The following is a 20,069-nucleotide window of genomic DNA, read 5'->3' as shown; positions in this document are numbered from 1 at the left end:
TCTATGCACAAGATCAATTTCCATTTTTAAAAAGTAAAAGTAAAATAAAAATCCAGTAGAATAATCATCAGACTGACTCTCATCTTGACTCCAACATTCAATAGTTTTATTGTGAAAAAGTCTCTTCATCCCCTCGCCTTGAAACTGTACAATCAATAATTTAAAAAAAGAAAAATGTTCAGCTTGGTGTTTGAAGAAATTGGTTCTCTCTCTCTCTCTCACACACACACACACTCACACACTTGCTTCAGATTACTCAGCAGCTTTAGCCAAAAACAAGAATAGTGTTTTACAGGTTTTTTTTTTTTTTCCTTTACACAAACACGCCCACAACAGGCGATATCAGAGGGCATCCCTGAAGGGTCCTGAATGAATCCATCTCCCATCATCCTCCACAAACATTTCCATCATTAAGAAAAAAACTCAGGTGAGGAGAAACACACCAAAACAAAGGAAGACGTGGAGGAAAACGGTTGTTATCACAGAACACAAAGTCTGGATGTACAACACAAAACAAAACAATATCATCACACCCAGTGAGGCTTCATATGCTTAAATGTCATTTCCTGTTCATCACAGAGCGAGAAAACCTCTTCGAAAAAATCTTGGCAACAAGCTCGAGTTAAATTCCTTCTCAGTCCATTTGACAGAATCGTTCTTAAAACACTAACACGGTGATTCTGTAAACGTCTGGTGTGTGTCTGCGGTTTCTAAATCTCCTTCTTATCCATTAACTCAGAGACTGTAGCCACAACTAAAACTGTTTACGAACCAGTGTCTTTTGCAGGTTTTAGCCCGTTTTCTACAAATCATGTGGAGGTTTTCCAAAGCATCTAGCACTTAAATTAGTGTGTTATTCTGTGTCGTTGGTTTCCATTTATTGAAAGAAGTATCCAACATTAACTTGTTTTTTCTGAGTCTCAGGACAAATCTGAGATGTCAACAAAACGAGGAGGAAGAAAAATCATCAACCACTTGGCTTTTACTTCACAATAACATCAACACAAAATGACTGGAAACCTGTGGTTGACTGGAACAAACAGCAATGGAGCTAAAAACATAAAGTTTTAAAGTCCTGAGGGTGGCACTAGAATCTGGGTCATCAGAATCTGTGGGATCCAGCCTGAGGGATTCACTGCTCATTTAAAAGGAATCTGATCTTTAGACTGTGGAGATAATGAAACAGAGCTTTATGACATGTTCTGGTTTGGTCTGCTTGGGGTCACAAGCAAAAAAAAGTTTGTAAGATTTATAGGAAAGGAGCTAAAGCAAGAGAAACACTGGTTTGGTCCTTTAATGCTGCAGTGATGTGATTCTGGATGAGTGGAAATCTCCCCTAAAGCGAGGAGGATTCACTGCACGAGGCAAAGACGACTCCCTGAGAGGAGACGGAGAAGAGGAGGGAAGACAGACGGAGACTCACTGAAGACCAACAAGCACACTGAGCTGAATGAACAGGGATGAACACCTGAGGAGAAGACTCAGAGAGGAAGGTAAAAGGTTACAAGTGAAAAGCTGCAGCTAATCCAGGTCTTTGTGTTGTAGAGGAGGGGAACAGATGCTGAGGAGGACTGAGGAGAAACCACGCAGCGAGCATGTGGAGGATGAAAGAGCAGCGAGGAGAGACGGAGCCGGGGCGTACTGATGAAGCCCTCCAGAGATCTATGAGAAGAGCATGTATTATTCAGCAGCTATGAATCATGGGACAGCGTGAGGAGGCGGTGGAGCAGATCAGAGGGAGAGAGGGGAAGACATGCTGCATCCGGTCCCGTGGGAGATCCAGACGGAGCGCGGTACGGCGGTTAAAAAGGCTGCGACTCGGAGAGAGTTCGAGCTCGTTTCAACACGACACGAATGTTGGTTCAGTCTGATCGACGAAGACGAGGACGGAGGAAAGAAAAGCCGTGAGTCCTCACGGTTCACTGGGGAAGTCTGGTGTTTGATGTGAACAGGTGGTGATGCAGGCGAGTGGATGACATTCAGACAGAGCTGATAAACATGGGTCACTGTTTACCATCAACCCTGCACCTGAAAACAACACGATCCCGTCCTGCTACTGTTTACACTCATCACTGTCGCCCTCACCATCATGTGAAGACGAGCCAAACGCCAGGAACTACGCTTTTCTCAGACGGCCTCAGATATCTGTGCTTCCTGTCCCTCAGGTTCCTGCTCGCTCCGAGTCTAACGCTGAGACCAAAGTATGGAAAATACAGGAGTAAATACCAGAGGATGGGAGGGATGGGGGGCTCAACAAATTGTGCAGCAGCAGTGAGTGCAGGTGTTTACTGTTAAAGTGAAACTCCAGCCAAAATCTTTCAGTATCAAACACTCCTCCTCTGTAGGTTTAAAGGTTTGTTTCTTCTGTCACAACAGAACTGGACACTGTCCATCTGTACGCTCAGCTTACAGGTCAACTATTAATCGATTAAAGCCGAGTATGTGTCTTCAAAGAACTTGGTTTTTCCAAACTAACTAAAATATTCAGTTTTTCATTGAAAGAGAGAAAAGCATCAAATCCAGAAACAGAAACGAATGTCTGACATTTTTCCTCAAAATTCATCAAATATCGATATTGTTTTCTATTCATTTATCAGCTCTGGTTCCCAACGCTACTGTAACTAAACACTCTTTATACCAACACGCTAAGCACAAGATAAGAAGCTGAAAACCTAGATTTTGGGAGGAGTATCACGATGAGTGAGCAGATGTATTGATATAAAATCAGCTTGGCCTGACGGTGGTGTGTTCATGTTTGGTGACAAACACAAGATAAGCAGAGACGTGTTTTTGCTTCATGCAACAGGCGCGACGTGACAGACGAGGTGTGAAATCTGACAACACGAGGAGCAGAGTCCCTGAGCACCCGACAGAGGAAAAGAGACGGGAAAGAGGGAAAAGAAGAGTGGATCCAGACGAGCTGTCCTTCTCCATCTCATCTCCAGACTACAACTCCCAAGAGGCTTTTGGGTCTGAAAAAAAAAAAAGCAGTTCCCAGTAAAGTTGAGCAGAATGGACGTCTTCACCGGCCAAAAAGAAAAATGTACCTGAGGCGAAAAGGAAAGAATTAACTGTCCAGACGACTCATCAGCAGGAACCAGACTGCTCTCTGCTCTGCTCAACTTCTGCTTTTACTTTGTCCAAAAAAGTTAAAAATAAAGTTCATAAAAGATGTAGAGACGTTAAATAGGACACGTTTTTAAAAATGGTATCCATAGCAACAAGCATCACTGTGGGTTCCTCTGTAAACCACAGAGTGATGATAAAATCTCTAAAATACAACATGTGATTTGTTGGATGTTTTCACTTGTTTTTTTTTACAGAACCTAAAACCTCTGGTAAGAAAAGTTGGACTTACACTGAAGGTACACTAACAAGTCTGGACTCAAGACCCTCTGGATTTTACAGGCTCAGGTCTGGGTGAAAACCTCCACACCGGACAGGAACCTTCACTCATCTTGTCACCAAGATTTCACTTCAGCGAGTGTTAACGTAACTTCCAAAGACACAGCTGAGGAGAAACAATGATCAATGACAGACTGATAACGGACTGACTGGTTGCTAGTGTCTTGATCTTTAGCTTATTGGTCAATAAAACAGCAAATAAACGAGGGTGTGGACAGAAAGAGGAGGAATCCAGACAGACACAAGCAAGAAATCAAAGTGAAGAACTGATGTTGAGGTGACGTCTGTGATGCACAGACACACAGAGTGACGTGCATCGTGTAGAGTAACTAAATACGCGTTGGTGAGGGATTTCTGTACATGTAGTTAACACTCCAGCAGACAGGAGTGACTCTGGAGTCTCTCTCTCGCTGTAGCGGTTTGATGGAGAGAGAATCAGGTCAGCAGAGACCTGAAGGTCTGTAGTTGTTCTCTGATATCCTGAGGCGTCATTCGAGCTCCGCCACCTGGAAAGTACTTCATCCCCTTTAACGTGATGTCATGAAGGTGGGAGGTAGCACTCAATCATCCCTTTATCCATCATATCTGCTCTTCAGCTCTTCAGGTTCAGGGATGAACTTTCTGTACATCCGTCTCTGACTCCAATCATCGTCTTCTTTTCTTTTTTTTAAAGGAAGCTGGTAATTAGGAGATTTTACAGTTGTTGCGGGTGCAGTTCTGCGGAGGGCTCTGCGGCGGACGGATGGACTTGGAGCGCTTCAGGCTGTTGCCTTTGGAGCCGCCGGCCGGGTTGGCCAGCGAGTAGGAGCGTCCGTGCATCATGACGGCGTTCATGCCGTTGGCCATGGAGAAGGACTTGAGGTGGGACTTGATGGCGACGGGCAGCGGGAGCTTGTCGATGAGGTGGACCGGCGTGCACGACACAATGGCTCTGCAGCAGAGGTCCTGGAGGCTGAAGACTGCAGGGAGGTGGAGACAGAGAGGAGGTCAACGATACAAACAGCTCAACACTGAGTCCTCAAACTGCACAGGAACTTTACAGATCAGCCTGAGGAGGAATGTTGGCTTTGGAGCCGAGACACAGACAGAGGAGGGAAACCAGACCTCAACCTGATGCTTTAAATGACTTCAGCCCAGAGGACATTAAATTAAGACTGAGCTTCCACACAGTTACTGTTCAAACTTCATTCTCTGAGGACGCGAGGACGTCATTTAATTACAGACGAGGCAGACAAAAGGATGACAGGAATGAGGGAGAGTGTCAGTGAAATACGACGTCCATCTGATCACTACTTTGGTTCATTAGCACAGAATGTCACAGACTCTGAGGAGGAGAACAGTTAATCCAACTGAAATTAAAGTGTCATTTAAACTGAGGGTTACAGATGTTATAAACAAATCAAACCACCGTGCATTCTGGATGGATGGTGCTATGTTTAATTCAGTGGACGTCATTTGGAACAGACTTGTATTAAACCAAGGAAACTCTATATTTCTGTCTGAATAGAATTTATTCAGTTTCTTTTTTATTGTTATTTTAACAGGCTCAACTTTTCCAAACTCAGCTTCCTGCAGAATTTATATTATTAGTAGCTTAATGTCAAACAGGGCAAACAGCAAACTGGAGTTAATTACTGAATGAAAATGGCTGAATGAGACCAGCACCCCTCCGTCTGCTCACCTCTGTTGGGCCTCCAGAACTTCTCCATGCCGTGCCTCATCAGGACGATCCGCGACAGCTCTGTGAAGGACTCGATGACGTTGAAGTTGCACAGAGGGCTCACCTCGAAGAAAGTCATGCCGTTCTTCTCGGCGTACGCCCTCGCCTGCTCAGTGGGAACTTGCCGTTTGAAGGCCAGATGTAGCCGGTTGCCGACGAGGATTCGAGGCACGCCCGGTGCATGCTGGGAAGGAAGGGAGGACAGAGTCACCCACAGTTGAAAGCTCTATAAATAGTCAATAGTCAGTATATCAAAAAATCAAAATGAAAAAAATAATTTCTGGTTACAGCTTCAAGTTCCAGAAAAACATTCAAATAAAATATTCTGGAGGAAAAACTTTCAATCTTTGATCTGGCTTAAAGGAGACGTTATAATAAATCAAATAAGCATCTTCAACTGAAAATCTCAGATATGCTGTGTTTAGCAGCTGATTAAAAGCACGAGACGGAGACAGAGAGTGACTGAGACACATCACACTCATACACAGTGACCAGTGGAAGCTGTTATTAATTCAGGAACCTGGAGGCAGCAGCCGTGTATCGTCTCCTGCCACTCTGACTCAGGTCTCTCTAACTCGTCCCCATCTGTTCCAACAAACTGAATGAAGCAGGGCGGCAGCGAGAGGCCGACCTCCTCTCGTCCCCTTCACTCCTCCCGACTGTCAGCGCTCATCAGCCTCGCTCAGCAGCAGTCACAGAGGAAACAGGTGGCAGCTGTAGCACTGCAGCAAACACGGGGAGTTTCTACAGACGTCAGGGTTTGAGCTTCGCCAGAGATAACTGGAGTTAAACTGCCTGATCTGTCTGACATTTGCCACAAGAGAGCAATTTCAAAGGCTTTGTCATTTCAGAGAGACAAGGGGCCTCATTTATAACTGCTGGGACTGAAACATGTACACGCCAATTCCCACAGAAAAGACAAACTTGATGAGAGACAGTGAAGTGATGGTTCAATTTCACAAATAATCACTGTCCAGCACAAACCAGTGAGTGGATGATCAACAGTTCACTCTGCAGAGGTAAATATCTGCAGATGGTCCGTCCCTCAGATCTGTTTTCATCTTCTCTACACATCATTTAACTTCCATCACCCAGAGACTTTTCATCTCTCTCTCCATCTCTGCCCTCACATCTGTCCTGAGAAGAAGTGGCCAGCCACAGCACGTCTGTGGAGGTGGAGCAGGAAAGACCAAACTGAAACATACATTCCACAGGACAAAAATATCTCTCTCACACACACACACACACACACACACACACACACACACACACACACACACACACACACACACACACACACACACACACACACACACTCACACACACAATGCGGACATCCTCTTTGTTTCCAAGTCAGCAGGAAGGACATGTTGTGAGTAGCCCCACGTAAACACACACACACACACACACAGGTTGTCCTAAGTGATTCACTTCTATTGACCCTTTGTCCAAACTCAGACACACACACACACACACACACACACACACACACACACACACACACACACAGACAGACAGAGTTTTCTGCTTTAGTTCAAAAGTAAAAAGCTAACCTGATATCTCAGTGATCGCTGTGGGATCATCAGAGGAGCTGTGTTCTACTACAACCAGTGCTGACAGAGTACAGAATAAAACCTGAATAACAACATGAAGGGATTCTACACAGGAAGCACATGAAATCTTTGAGCAGCTCTTGACTTTGGCTGAGATTAAAACTTCATTCTACAAGATGTATTTTAAATTTTTCAATTTGTCTATTTTTCTTCCTTTGATATTCCTGTCCACTCTTTAACATGTTCCAGGGAAAGTCAATGTCTAAAGAGAAGAGTTCAGACCTGCAGCTTGGTGTAAGTTCAGTGTGGAGGACTGGGCAGGTTCTTATGCATATCTTTCATTTTTAAACATTATTACTGATGTCCTTATCTACTAAGAGGAGAAATATATAATTCACTCTCCATGTTTCTCACTGTCTCATGTTTTACCTAAAGCTCGTGTGTAAATGTCTCTGTTCATCATGAAGGAGGTGAAAACGTCAGATTTCAACAGTCAGGAGATAAAATGTAGTATCTTGGTTACAGCTCAGTTATAAACCTTTTCCTCAGACTGTGACACTGCTGAAGATTTTTCTTACTTGAGTATTTATTATTCCTTTTAAATATATATATTATTTATTCATATAACTTTAGTTTGTTGTGAGTAACCCTGTGATTTGATTCTCTGATCTTGTGCTGCATACTGATGATTAATCTGAATCTTGCATCTTGAATCCAGAGTCTGTGTCGTGCTGGGCTGATGACAGGGTTGTCAGCTGGACACCGGAGCTGAGAGTATCAGAGCAGCCAACAGAAACCAGTCGTGCTGCTCTGCCTCGTGCTGTGCTGCCCTCCACTTCCAGCAGAGTTATGTTTTGTGGTTCGGTCGTTTGAAGACTGGACTCGGTCTGTAAAGTTTACAGCCTGCTACTCTGCTGCTCCTGTGTGCTGTGAGGCAGCCTTTATCAAACCTCATCATAGCAGTAATCCATCTGTCCGTCCGTCTCTTAGACTCACCTCATCGATCTCTCTGATCCACCTGTCGATGCCATCAAACGACCACCGGTTGGTGATGTCGTACACCAGCAGGATCCCCTACAGAGAAATCATCAGTCAGTATTTTTCCACACTGTAAATTTACATCTAAAAGCCTGAACTTTCAGACTGAGTCGAACAGAGTCTGTTTTCTCACCTGAGCCCCGCGGGAGTAAGAGCGAAAGATGGTGCAGAACCTCCCCTGTCCTGAGGTGTCCCTGAGGACAGAGAGAAACAGTAAAAAGAACGATTAACAGCCAATTCACATTTGTACAGTAAGCAGGAAATTAAACTGTCCCAACAGCTAGAAAAGCATTAGGTTTCAGCCTCCAGGACAAAACACTGGCCTGACTTTCATCCAAAAATCACATACTCAGTTTCAGAAGAGCCAGCAGTGATCAAACTTTTATGTGTTTGGCTCTGAAGAGCAGACGGCTCTCCAAACTGAGCACCACAAGGCCAGTGGTGATGTGAAAACATGTAATTCACATTCAGGACAACTATCCCTGTAGTACATTCCTGTGGGTGAGCTGCAGAAACAAAAATATGAGGGGTAGATTTTTGAGATTTTTGAGCAAGTAAATGTAACAGTAGATGTACTCTGTGTACTTTTACTGCGTGTTCACCGCCTACATCTGCAAGACGACATCAATACAACCATGTTTCATGTCTCCTATTAATTCTATTCAAGGCTTATACGACACACAGGCTCAGATTTGCAGAGCCGAGAATATCACCAGTCTACATCTTGTGATTTCAGCTTTCACAAAGAGAATAACTGAGGGTTAATTGAGCCTGACAAATCAGCGATCAAGGGGGAGTGTTTAAATAACGATGTTGTGACCTGAAGCCTCTAAAAACTCCCAGACCCTGCCAACAAACCAAAATCTCTACAACGTCAGAAGCTATTTTTAATGAAGAGTTTAAAGCAAATACGACAATTTCAAACCAGTCTTCACCTGAAAATTAAAAGCAAAGACCAGTGACAGTAAGATCAACCTGTCAGGTGTAGGAAGGCTTCATGCTGATTGTTCATGACATCCCTGCTAATGAAATGTTTACACTTCTTCAGACAGGTGCACTCTGGCTTTATGAGCGACTATTGAGGAGTTAGATGATGCTCACTGGTCTTATTGATGCTGCATCAAACTGACAGGCCAATATCTGCTTTTTAATAAAAGGAGCAATCATCCAAAGAAATCAGAGAACCAGTTCTGTGGTTCAGCTCTGGTGACAGCTTAATGAAGTGCTTGCAGTCATTTCTATCACCTGATCAAACACCAGCTAAGAGCCAAGACACGAGTTGTGATCTATGAAGGAAACCCAGCGTGTGAGAATATACAGCATGAAGATATCTTTCCTTCTTTGTTCGCTGTGACCAAGAAGGACCTCACAAGGAACTAGACCCCCCAGCCCCTGGGCAGTGTCTGGACGTGATGATATGAAGAGACTCTCACATGTTCTGAGAACTCAACCATTAAAGAGTTGCATGAAACAAGGGAATAGTTTCTCAGTGCTTTGTTCACATCCAGTAACATTCGTTCTGGTGTCTCTTGTGTGCAGACAAAATAAAAAGCAATGGAGTTGAACTAAAAAAAAAGAAGCTCCTGGTGATCTGAGGGTTTAAGGTGCCGTCAACAAACTGCAGCGTCTCTGGTTTGAACCCAGCTGAGTCCTCATTTCTCTCTCACTTATTTCCTTTCATCTCTCTACTGACAGGTCTTAATAAAACGGAAAAAACACGACTCTTACAAACATGAGTCAGGTCAGCGGTGGGGCGTCTGACTGGCAGGATGCTGAGCATTCACAGTGACTGTACCTGCAGTTTAATATATCTAATCTCATGAGAAGAGCACAGCTCTTCCTCACTTCCCTCCTCTGTCTGTGTCTCTCAGCTTCAAGGCCATTGCTTCCTACTGAAGACAAACACCTCAACAATACACAGATTTGTTTTTAAAGAGGATCATCAATTTCCTCAAACAGCTGCTCCCGATAGTTTTTATTTAATGTTACTTAAACAGAAGGAGATGCGTGTTTATCGGGGACTATTTTCAGCAGCGGATGAATCCACATATATTGTTCTGGGGAGTATTTAATGCAGCAGGACGGTGTGTGTGGACAGAGTCAAAATAAACTACAGTGTGTTCATTTTAATGAAGAAACCTGTCACCCTGTGCAACAGTGGCTCATCAATGTGTTTTTAATAGTTTCTGGAAACAATGGAGCTCTGTGGCTCAGAGGAATAAGATGTATGAGGCTTTGGATTCATACTCCGGTCATTTTTGGTTTTGGTCTTACTGAATTTGATAAAAACAACAACACAGAACTTATTCTGTAAGTTTTACTTTCTGCAGTTTCTCTCCTTTGTCTCCACAGACACAGAGACTGAGAGGAGTCTGACTCATGAGGCAGAAATGGAGAGGAAGTTGAGGACAGAACAAGGAGAAGGGAAAGAGTGTGAGGGAGAGGAAAAGATGATATGCAGACAGTAAAACAACACTGAGACATTGAGGAGAGGAGGAAAGACTGAGGCAGCAAAAATAAAGACAGTTCTGCATCGTAGGGCTGCCTTTAAACTGCTCTCTCCGTGGGGAAGACGAGGCGTTGGTTCTCCCCAGAGGAGTTAAATTCCTTGGCCTACTTCCACCAAACAGGCCTCGCCTAGCACTGCAGTGTGTCTTAGCTGACAATTACACACATCTGCTGCATCTCTACTGATGCAAGACTATTTGTGAGACAGAGATTTGCACCCACAACAGTGGCAGTAAAGTATGTGCACCTTCCAGCTCGGTATCTTGTGTAAGTAGATGCTTTTTATGTTGTGTGGATGAAATGTACTTTAAGCTGTTTTTCCTGCAAATATAATGTAGACCGATGTATGTATGTCTTTTGCCTAAAATGTTTATCCCTCTTTGACTAAACTTCATAAACGTACAGAGACAAAAACACTGGAGAGTTCCAGGTACTGTTTGAGCTGTCACACAAACACAACACAGCCACACTCCTGTATATACACACACAGTCAGTGTGTATCAAGCTGACAGCTAACGCCTGAACAATCGGGCCCCTGTCAATGACCCTGAATGAGAAAGTGAAAACATGAAAGCTCTTATTTACAGAAATATTCATTCTGTAGAAGCCCCTGTGGAAACAATTACAGTTTTGAGTGTAGATTGATTGGCAACTTAAAATTAAATCTACAACAAAGTAAAGAGTACAAAAACAATAAAGAAGTTTGTGTTTTATTTATCCAGACTTTGAGATATCTGTCTCTGCACTTTCTGCCGCCACCTCAGAGGTGAATGGGAATGTGTTTGTTTCCCTGTGGATGATCCAGAGTAACAGGGAAGCTGTTCCTGTAAAGACATGTAGTTGTTGTTCTTCAAATATCATGTGTTGATGCTGTGAGCGCAACAAATGAAACCTCACTAACTTCAACCGTATCAGGTTTGAGAGAGACAGATATTCAAAGCCTGGGCAAATAAAACCAGAACTCTCTTCATAGTTTGACACCACAAGATGTAACTGAGCTGGATTTAAGAGTGGATGCCAGAGAAAGAGCAGCAGTCACTTTTACTTCTGTACAGACATGACGGGCTGTTCATTCAGCAGTGATGAAGGCTTACCAAAGCTCCAGCTTCACTCTCCTCCCGTCCAGAAGAATGGTGGTGGTTTTATAGTCGATACCTGGACAGAGAGAGAGACAGAGAGAGAGAGAGAGAGAGAGGGAGAGGGAGGACAGAGGCAGGCATTAGGCAAATGGATGCATCAGGAAGGTCGACATCAATCAAGATCATAATACCACAGGAGACAAGCTGATGCTCGACAAAATGACTCATCATCTACTTGAGCCACTAAAACTAAATCACAGTGTAAGTTCTCCCACAGCACAACACAGAGGATTGTTTTGTTTTGTTTGTGGAGACAGTTTCCTTTAGCTGGATCAACACAGCCCCTGAATGAGTCTTTTCAGAGCACAGTGTACCACTCAGTGAACAGAAGACGTGCCCTGTAATAAACTCTCACTTCTGAATTCTAATGAGTGTGACCAAGTCGGCTGTTAAACTGTCAGGATGTCGGTGTACAGCCTCGGGCAGCTAACAGCTGCCTCTCTGCTCAGGCCCGTTGTTTGGCTCAAGTCTGACAAACCTGTCTGACTGCTACACCTGTCGCTCTGCGGCTCCACGTCCGGACATGTTCACCTGAGTCCGCTGCCAGGTCCCTGTGGTTTTTACCTGAGTCTGGTACCACCTGAGGCCAAACAGGTGAACCACTAGATAATCAGTGTTTTCCACCCACGAAAAGATGTTTATCTTTTTACTCAGAATTTTTTTTGCGATTGCGTTGAACATGTTACAAAATCTCGCCCGGCCCTGAGAGGACGAGAACCAGCTTAATGCTGTTTCAACATTTCCACCTTCCAGATCAGTTAAGGACAAACTGAACTCTTGTTTTAAAACCAAGCCAGAAGAGCTGAGAGTTGGTTGATCATTTGACAAGTGAATCAACAGGAAAATGAAGAAAAGCACCAAACATTATCAGCACTTTCTCAAGAGTTAGAATTTGCTGCTTTTGCTTGTTTCAGATAACTGTAAGCTGAATATTCGTAAAGAAACTGTGATGGGTGACATTTTCAGGATTATTTGACATGTAATAGACCAAAGGATTGATCAGTTAATTAAGAAATTATTCAGCTGATTCATCAATAATACAAGTAACAGCCTTAAAGGACATGTGCCCGGTGCACACTGACCAAAAACATCTTTAAACTGCTTATTTAGGCAAACAAGTCACTAATTGATTAATTATCTGCCAACAAACTGCTAATTCAACACATCATTTCAGCTTTATTGGCCTAAAAGCCCACACTCAACAAACTCTCGCAGCCCCACCGACGATTGATTGGATATAGATTAACTGGAAACTGTCAGGGTCGAGAGTGAAAACGAAGCCTCTTGGGAAAAAAGACGTAGCAGCAACATTTGAACCCTCCCAGTTCCCAGACTCTCACACATGACTGCATCAGCTTTTGGCAGGTAGCAGCTGCTGGCTAACAACATTAGCAATATCTTCCAATTTTCCAGGCAACATAAAACTGCTGCTGAGCTAAAGTGCTGAGCTCAGGCTAGCCTAATTGAATTGGAGTGAGTACAGGGCTTCGTACCAAGTGCTTCCTTTCCTCTCGTTGCCAGGGCTCACTTAGATTTCCCAGATAATCAATAGCTTCTCTGATGTCTTAGCTGAAAACTGCTGCTTCTATTCTGGGAGTCGGCTGACTTTGTTTGTTCTCTGGAAGGACTCAGAGCTGTGAGAAGCTTATAATGTTCAGCTTTTGTTGAGACTGTGTCAGAGAGGCGTTGATTTAACTCCATGGTAATATTAGAGACCGTGTTTTTGTCAGAGCACAAAGCACCACAGTAAGACTGGGAGTGGGCGACATCGCTAAAATCCTCACTAACAGTGCATGTGATTACCTATTATTAGCACATTTTCCTGAAAATCAACTGAGACAGGTATGTCTGCATTTGGTAAATTTAGTAAATGAAATACACTCAAATCAAGCTCTAATGGTAAGTATGCAAAAAAGTGAATTACAATTATGAGCACAAACTAAGAGCACTATAAAAACCAAAGTATAAAGCTCAACACTGTGAACATGTAAGAAATCCTGGAAAAAAAAGATCAGTACTATGATTTATGATGGAGCTGCTGTAGCTGGGAAAACATTCTTTTACAAGCTGCAGCTTTAACGGAGCTTAATAAAACAGATGGAGAATCTTGTCTAATACACAGCTGGTCTGTCAGACTGCGTCCAGTTTTACTGTGTATCATGTGTCATGTAGGAACAAAGTCTAATGTAAGCGTGTGTTGCAGCCACTGAACGCTGCTGAATATAAAATACATGACATCCCCAGGGTGTAAATGACAAGTGGAGGGTGTAAAGGAAGAAAGGCAGTAGAGAATAAATAAAGAAAAGAGAGAGTAGTGAAGCAAGTGCAGAAAATCTGATTTGACAGCAGTGAGACTGCATTTCTAGCTAAGCTCTGTGGTAATATTGAACAGTCTGTGTGTCAGTCTGTGCATCTTTCAAGAGGATTAGACTAGGTTCAGCTTTTCGTTTACCTACCCCCCCCCCTGCAGCAGGCCAGTATAGGAGGTTCTCTCCGAGCTGGCCTGCATCCAGCGATAACTGTTGTCTATGGATATGCCACTGTCAAAACAGCCAGAGAGAAACAATGGGCTGCCGTGCCGTGTCGACCCCTGGGGAATATTCCATTGTTAGTGTGTGCCGAATGAAAAAAAGATTTAAGAGTCTCACTTGTCTCGCAGCTGCACTGAAAAAATGTCTTTTCAACCTGCTTTTTGCATTTTAATTGGCTTCCCTCCTCCAGGGCTGGAGTTATCTGATGGCTACCATCAACCGCCTGTGAAATTCAAAACCTTATCGGGGTGTGAAAAATTAATCTCGAAATCCGCTCAGAAATCATCCATAACCACAACACATCAAGGCGCCCCTCCCTCCCAAACAGCGCCTCCCTGAGGAATCCTTACACGCCGTCTGTTCTGAACGTGGAGAGACAAAGGAATTAGTCAAACAGGAGGAACTGTGAGTTAATACAGTAAAGATTATGCTGTGTCCAAAATCACTTACTACTCACTATATAGAGAGAATTATTATACCCTATATAGTGGACTCAAAGTATCCCATAATGCATCACGAAAAAGCCTATTTCAGCCTCCTATGATGGTGAACTGAATCTGCTTTGGGTTGGTTGCAAAACCACTTGCAAAGTCACCAAACAAGCCCATCACAAATGTCCAATCAATACACAAACTGATCACTGAGGAGGAAATGTAACAGTGTTGTAATCCAACACAAATCAGACAGGAAACACAATCGTAGCCTGTGGACAATCAACCAATCAAATTCTGTTCTCCTGTCCTGATTTTCTCCTCCTAAAATATTTAGCTTCCTCACAAGCGTTGCCCATCGCTCCATGCTAACCCCTCTCTTTGCCAGAGGGATGGAAATCAATAGCAGAGCTTCTGTCTGCACAAACATCCCAGCTGAAGCACACTCAGCTACGTTCCACTCTGACCTCTCATATTTAATGAATAACGAAGCCGTTTGAAGGCTTTTGATCTGCGTTGCATCAATTAGGACAGCTTCCTCTTCCAGAGACTCTTCAGAAGCCGAGCAAGGAGAACGACAGGTTCTCCTCCAGCTTGACGCCGCTTGTCTTTAGGTCTCATCCACACTGATGCCAGATACATTTCAGCGGCTGCCAGTTAATTCTCAGTCAACAGACACGTTAATTTACCAGCTCGAAATATGAAAATATGATAATTCAGCTGCATAAATCACAGCCACAGACAGAATCAGAATAGAGCCAGTACTTCAACCATGATGCAGAGAGTCTTGTCAGCTCTTTAACTCTGGTCATTAACGATGAACTCCCCCCTCTCTAAATCACATTCAAGCGCTGCAATCAAACAGTCGGGCCCTCAGCGAACGTGGATGTCTTCACACTGCTGCCAAATGCCAAGAGGCAGCGTCGCCCTTTGGCAGAATTCATTAGATAAGCACTGGTGAAAAGGGGGTCACTCTGCTGACTGATGTATTTTTTATGAACAGTTGCTGTCACTGCTGAGGGGATGAGATGGTAATCTTCATCTGAAAAACTAAATGCACACTCAGGGAATCATCTACGACAGCATCTCTGATGGAAACAGTTTGCTGGAGCAAGTATCTTAACAAATCTGGTTCACATTTAAAGGAATCGATGAGTGAGCAGCTGATATTCCGACGTCAGTGTAAAGTAAAGGAGTGGGTTTAATTAGGCTGCATGTGACGGCTGTACACCTCATTACTGTTCCTGACAAACCTGTGAGAAAGGATTCACTCACTACATGTCATGTTTAAGCTAATTCACAAAACTTAATAGTATTTACATCACATCTGACCACAGTCCAGAGCATACTGTGGCATCACTTTAAATTTGTCTTCTGCACCGTCATTACTTTCATCTCATTCCACTACATTATTAAACACAACAATATCTGAAAGCTGCCTGAGTCGAGGTGATTCATCACAGTGAATGTTGGTGTCTGCTTTTTTCAGTGCAGAGTGATCTGCACCACATAACCACAGAATGTAATGTGACTTGAACAGCAGCAGACATCAGTGTTTCCCATGTGTAGAATGAATTCAAGTGACCCACCCAGTATTCTCACATTTATTATTCCTTCCTTTTCCTTGGCAGCTCTAACTGCATTGCCTCAGTTATTGGGGAGGTACAACAAAGCAAACTTCAGGCACTAACAGAGCCTTTATTTTGTTACATGGCTTAGTGATGACTGATGATGATTATAAAAAGTGTAGATGGAAAAGCGCCTACCACATTTTCTAACTATAGCTGAACACTGCCTGAATACCTGAAGACACATGTAAGAAATGCACTAAAGAAATCTACACGGTGTCTTGGGAAATCAGCAGTAATGTGTGTATGATTTGTACTGAATTGGCTTAAAGATATGAAAAAACAGACCGTCCTTAAGACTTCTTTCATTATTTTGCCCTTCTGTTCTCTCTGCTCTTCTTCTAGTGCTTCCCTTTGATGGCAGTGTGAGTGTGTGAGTGTGTGTGCAGCAGCTCACTGCAGCAGCAGGCGGTGATCAGATAGTGGCTGTCAGCCCTGGAGCAACAGCACTGAGAGAGAGAGAGAGAGAGAGAGAGAGAGAGAGAGAGAGCCAGGTGATCTGAGCTCCTCCACCCAGGGAGGGATCATCTGACTGGGCACGGCTCCATCAACCTTCCCTTCCCGGAGCTAAAAGTCCTGATGTTCCTGAATACACCTCCTCTGAAGTAACAAACACAGCTGACTTAGAAACTATGATCTAATTCAGTTTGCTTCAGTTGTGTTCAAACTAAATCTTTCCAATGGGTCTGGCAGCATGTTTGCAGAGATAGCTACGCCTCCAATCGGCTAAAACACATTTCTACAGGAGTGTGTTATTGCTGTAGTTGGGTGACTTTTTACAGCTGGGCACAACTGAGGCAGTTCAGGAAGAAAAAGGAGGAACCAGCATCATGCTGGAGAGGATGTAGACCTGATAATATTTGCTCTGTAATACCAGCATGCACATCACGTAGGTCTAAAACCTATTGTTTTGTTGTTCAGCTGTGAGGTCATGTAAGGACTAAATAACTCAACAACAATTCACATACATTCATGACTGTCTGACTCACTTCCACGTGAATGGTCTGTGTTATCAGCGTTAGTGTATGTGAATGTGTTTTTAAAGACAGTGAAGAGAATTCTTTGTTCATTCTCCTCAGTCCACGCTGTAAAATGCAGCAAGTGTGTTTGTGATGAGCAAGCATGACACAATCTCAGACGCTCATCACAAGAGGGTAAAACTGAGCCAGCAGGTCGCAATCAGCTGAGACAGGAGTGACTCACCGCTACTGTACGCGTATGGGGACTCGGCGGATCCATCCTGCAGGCTGTCCAGGATCTCTCCTTTGCCCACGTCGCTGTCTCCGACCAGGAGGAACTTGAGCAGGTAGTCATAGCTTTTCACTGGGCTTCCCTGGCTGCCCATGACGTCTCACATCTGAGCCCAGGGCTGATGGAGGCTGAAGATGACTGGCTGACTGGCTTCCCCTTGTGTATTAAAATTCTGACTTGATCCAAAACAAAGATGATGTCTTTTATGCCATGAACTTGCTTGAATGTGGCTCCACAAGCTTACAGTCCGTACTTTGCCTGTTTACTTTAAGTCCTCCAAACTGTGTGCAAGTAGGTAATTTTCAGACCAAACCACAGTCTCACAGGAATGTCCTGCTTGAATAACAAGGTGGGTGCCAAAAGTGTGGTTCTGTAAAGCAATGCATCCTTAATGCTCAAGTCAAAGATAAGAAATGTATTAATATGGTCAAAGGTGGTGCTCACTGATAAAAAGAAATAACTTTACCTAAAGAAAACACCTGGTACTGTCTTTCAAGCTGATGTCTGGCAGCTAAAGAAATTATATAACCACAACCAATGCCAAAAGAAATCCTTTATCTTAGTGAGATTAAGAGCTATTAAAGATTAAAAGCACAGATAAACAAGTGTAACTCAAACTCTATCCGGACGGGATGACTGTTGCAGGGAAGAACAACATGCTTATTGTCTGGAGTGGTGTTTATAATAAGCTGGGAGGCAATTACCACCAAATGTTCTGAGCAGATATCTCTACTCACATATATTTTCTAGATGGAAAAAAAAACGACTAAACCTGGGTGGTGTTTGTCTGTGTTTTTGTTCCGGTTTAAAAGAAGCTTTCTGCCTAACTTACAGGGGAACAACAAGCTAGCCCTCCCTGGGAGCTAGCCAGCTAGCTTAGCTATTATCACTGCTGCTAACGTTACCAAAGACACATAAAACAATAACTCTTCAAAGAAACGTTATACCACACTACACACAGCCACACACTGCGCTGCGGCACCCTTTATAACACGACTTCCCAGGGGCTAAAAAGAATTCACAGCAAGCTAAATGCTAACTTAGCTAGCGCAGCCCGTAGCTCAACTTCAGCCGACGTCTGTGTGATTTCAGGCCCGCTTGTCTTTCTTCAGTCCGGGACAAAGATTCCTGTAACTTCGCTGCGTTATGTCCAGAAAATTCCGACCTCCGCAGTGAGATTAAAATGCTGTGGCATTTTTACGTCCAGTCCAAATCTCTGTAGGTGTACTCAGTGACCTCAGTCCATGCTTTTTCCATTTTTCTCCATTATATTGAATCATAATCACGGCTGTATCTGCTCAGTCCCGCGGCACAACAACACTGAAGCCTCCGCTGACAGATCTGTAGCTCTCCACACTGCGCTGCTCTGAGACCACGCCCTCTTACTCAAAGCCCCGCCCCCTCTCTCGATACGATTGGGCGCTGACTCCGCGGTGACACAAGCGGAGGCATAGATTGGCCGTGCAACACGTCCATCAAAGTTTGCTGTCAACAACACGCAGATGGTGAGGTGGACAACAAAGGTGATTCATTTCTCACTGAATATGATCTGGGCCGGATGGATTACGGTAAACACTGGATTCCACAGCCCGGCAGAAGGCAGAGATAAATGGTTATGGTTAGGGTAAGGCTGGGTTGAGCATCAGAGGATACGACTGTTTAGGGATAGGGTGAAGTTTAGGTACAGGCTTACCTCTGTTTCAGGTGACTGTTAGAAGACACAATGACCAAGAAGAGACACAAAACGATCATAATGAAGTAAAACAACTCCAAACAGACGTAAAACGACAACAAAGAGATGGAAAATGTGCACAAAGAGACAAAAAAACGACCTTAAATATACACAATGGAAACAGAGAGACACAAAATGACTAGAAAAAGACAAAAATGAGCACAAAAAGATGCAAAATTAATACAAAGAGATCCAGTAGTCGTTTGTTTCTCTTTCAGTTTGGGGGCTCTATACAGGAAGAACCTGTATATATATATCTATTCATACCAACATAACCTATGTATTCTTGTGGATAACATGAGTGATATTCTGTCTATTCTGGGACCCTCAATAAAATTAGTTTTAGAAATCTTTTTCTTTGTTTTGACAGTTAAAACACCAGTTTATACCCACCATGAGCAGGGTAAAAGATAGTTATATCAGCCCTCGCATCTGACTCACCAAACATGTCAGAAAATGTTGGACTAGTCCTTTACAATTCAGCCATTTTATTGGCACAATTCATACAATTTTCAAACAATACCAGGCCTTTATAATGACACGCTCCTGTAGAGTTGTGTGTATTTTAGAGACCTTTCTCTGTTCATCATCAGAAAGACAGATTTGTCACATTTCAAGACAAAATAAAATCACATTGTGTAACTGCATCATGAATAATATTATGAAATGTGATGAACAGCAGCAGGCTGAGTGTAGATTTGTTGCTATCTGTGTCAAATGGGGGTTTTTGTAACATCATGACTCACCTGTCCGCTCAGCTTTGCCAGAACAATCTCCTGAGGATGAACACCTACACACACATAATGAATGAACCACACACACTCGTATTGGCAGCAGCAGCTTGAATGGGATCATATGATGAGTAATGTGCATTATGGTGGTAACAGGTTTAAAATAATTATTATTTAAACAAAATCCTTTAATCCATTTGCAGCTTGATTCATACTTCTTGATTTACTGGGTTAAATTTTAAATTATTAGCTAATAACACACTAATACGTTCCTAGTAGACAACGTTGGCAGATAAATTCACTGTCACTTTTTAATTTCACATTAATATTAAATTTACACTATCCCCCCTCCCACCTGCCCCACAGACCAAACACAGGACCACAGAGGACTGGATATGAAGG

The 20,069-nt window shown here is 43.3% G+C and overlaps 1 protein-coding gene across 1 annotated transcript; it reads right to left on the bottom strand.

Annotated features, from left to right (window-relative positions):
* Nucleotides 1-84: 84 nt before the first annotated feature.
* rab40c (RAB40c, member RAS oncogene family) lies at nucleotides 85-18,537 on the bottom strand. Its single transcript, XM_018684679.2, has 6 exons — nucleotides 17,157-18,537; nucleotides 11,319-11,379; nucleotides 7,850-7,910; nucleotides 7,675-7,752; nucleotides 5,087-5,309; nucleotides 85-4,364 (listed from the first exon to the last, which is right to left on the bottom strand). The coding sequence occupies exons 1-6, from the start codon at nucleotides 17,296-17,298 to the stop codon at nucleotides 4,090-4,092; spliced, it is 840 nt and encodes a 279-aa protein (XP_018540195.1). The 5' UTR covers nucleotides 17,299-18,537; the 3' UTR covers nucleotides 85-4,089.
* Nucleotides 18,538-20,069: the final 1,532 nt, after the last annotated feature.

The sequence above is a fragment of the Lates calcarifer genome, linkage group LG11, assembly GCF_001640805.2.
Source record: "Lates calcarifer isolate ASB-BC8 linkage group LG11, TLL_Latcal_v3, whole genome shotgun sequence".
NCBI lineage: Eukaryota > Metazoa > Chordata > Actinopteri > Centropomidae > Lates > Lates calcarifer.
Note: the sequence above shows the minus strand (reverse complement) of the source record. Positions and strands in the feature narration are given on the sequence as shown.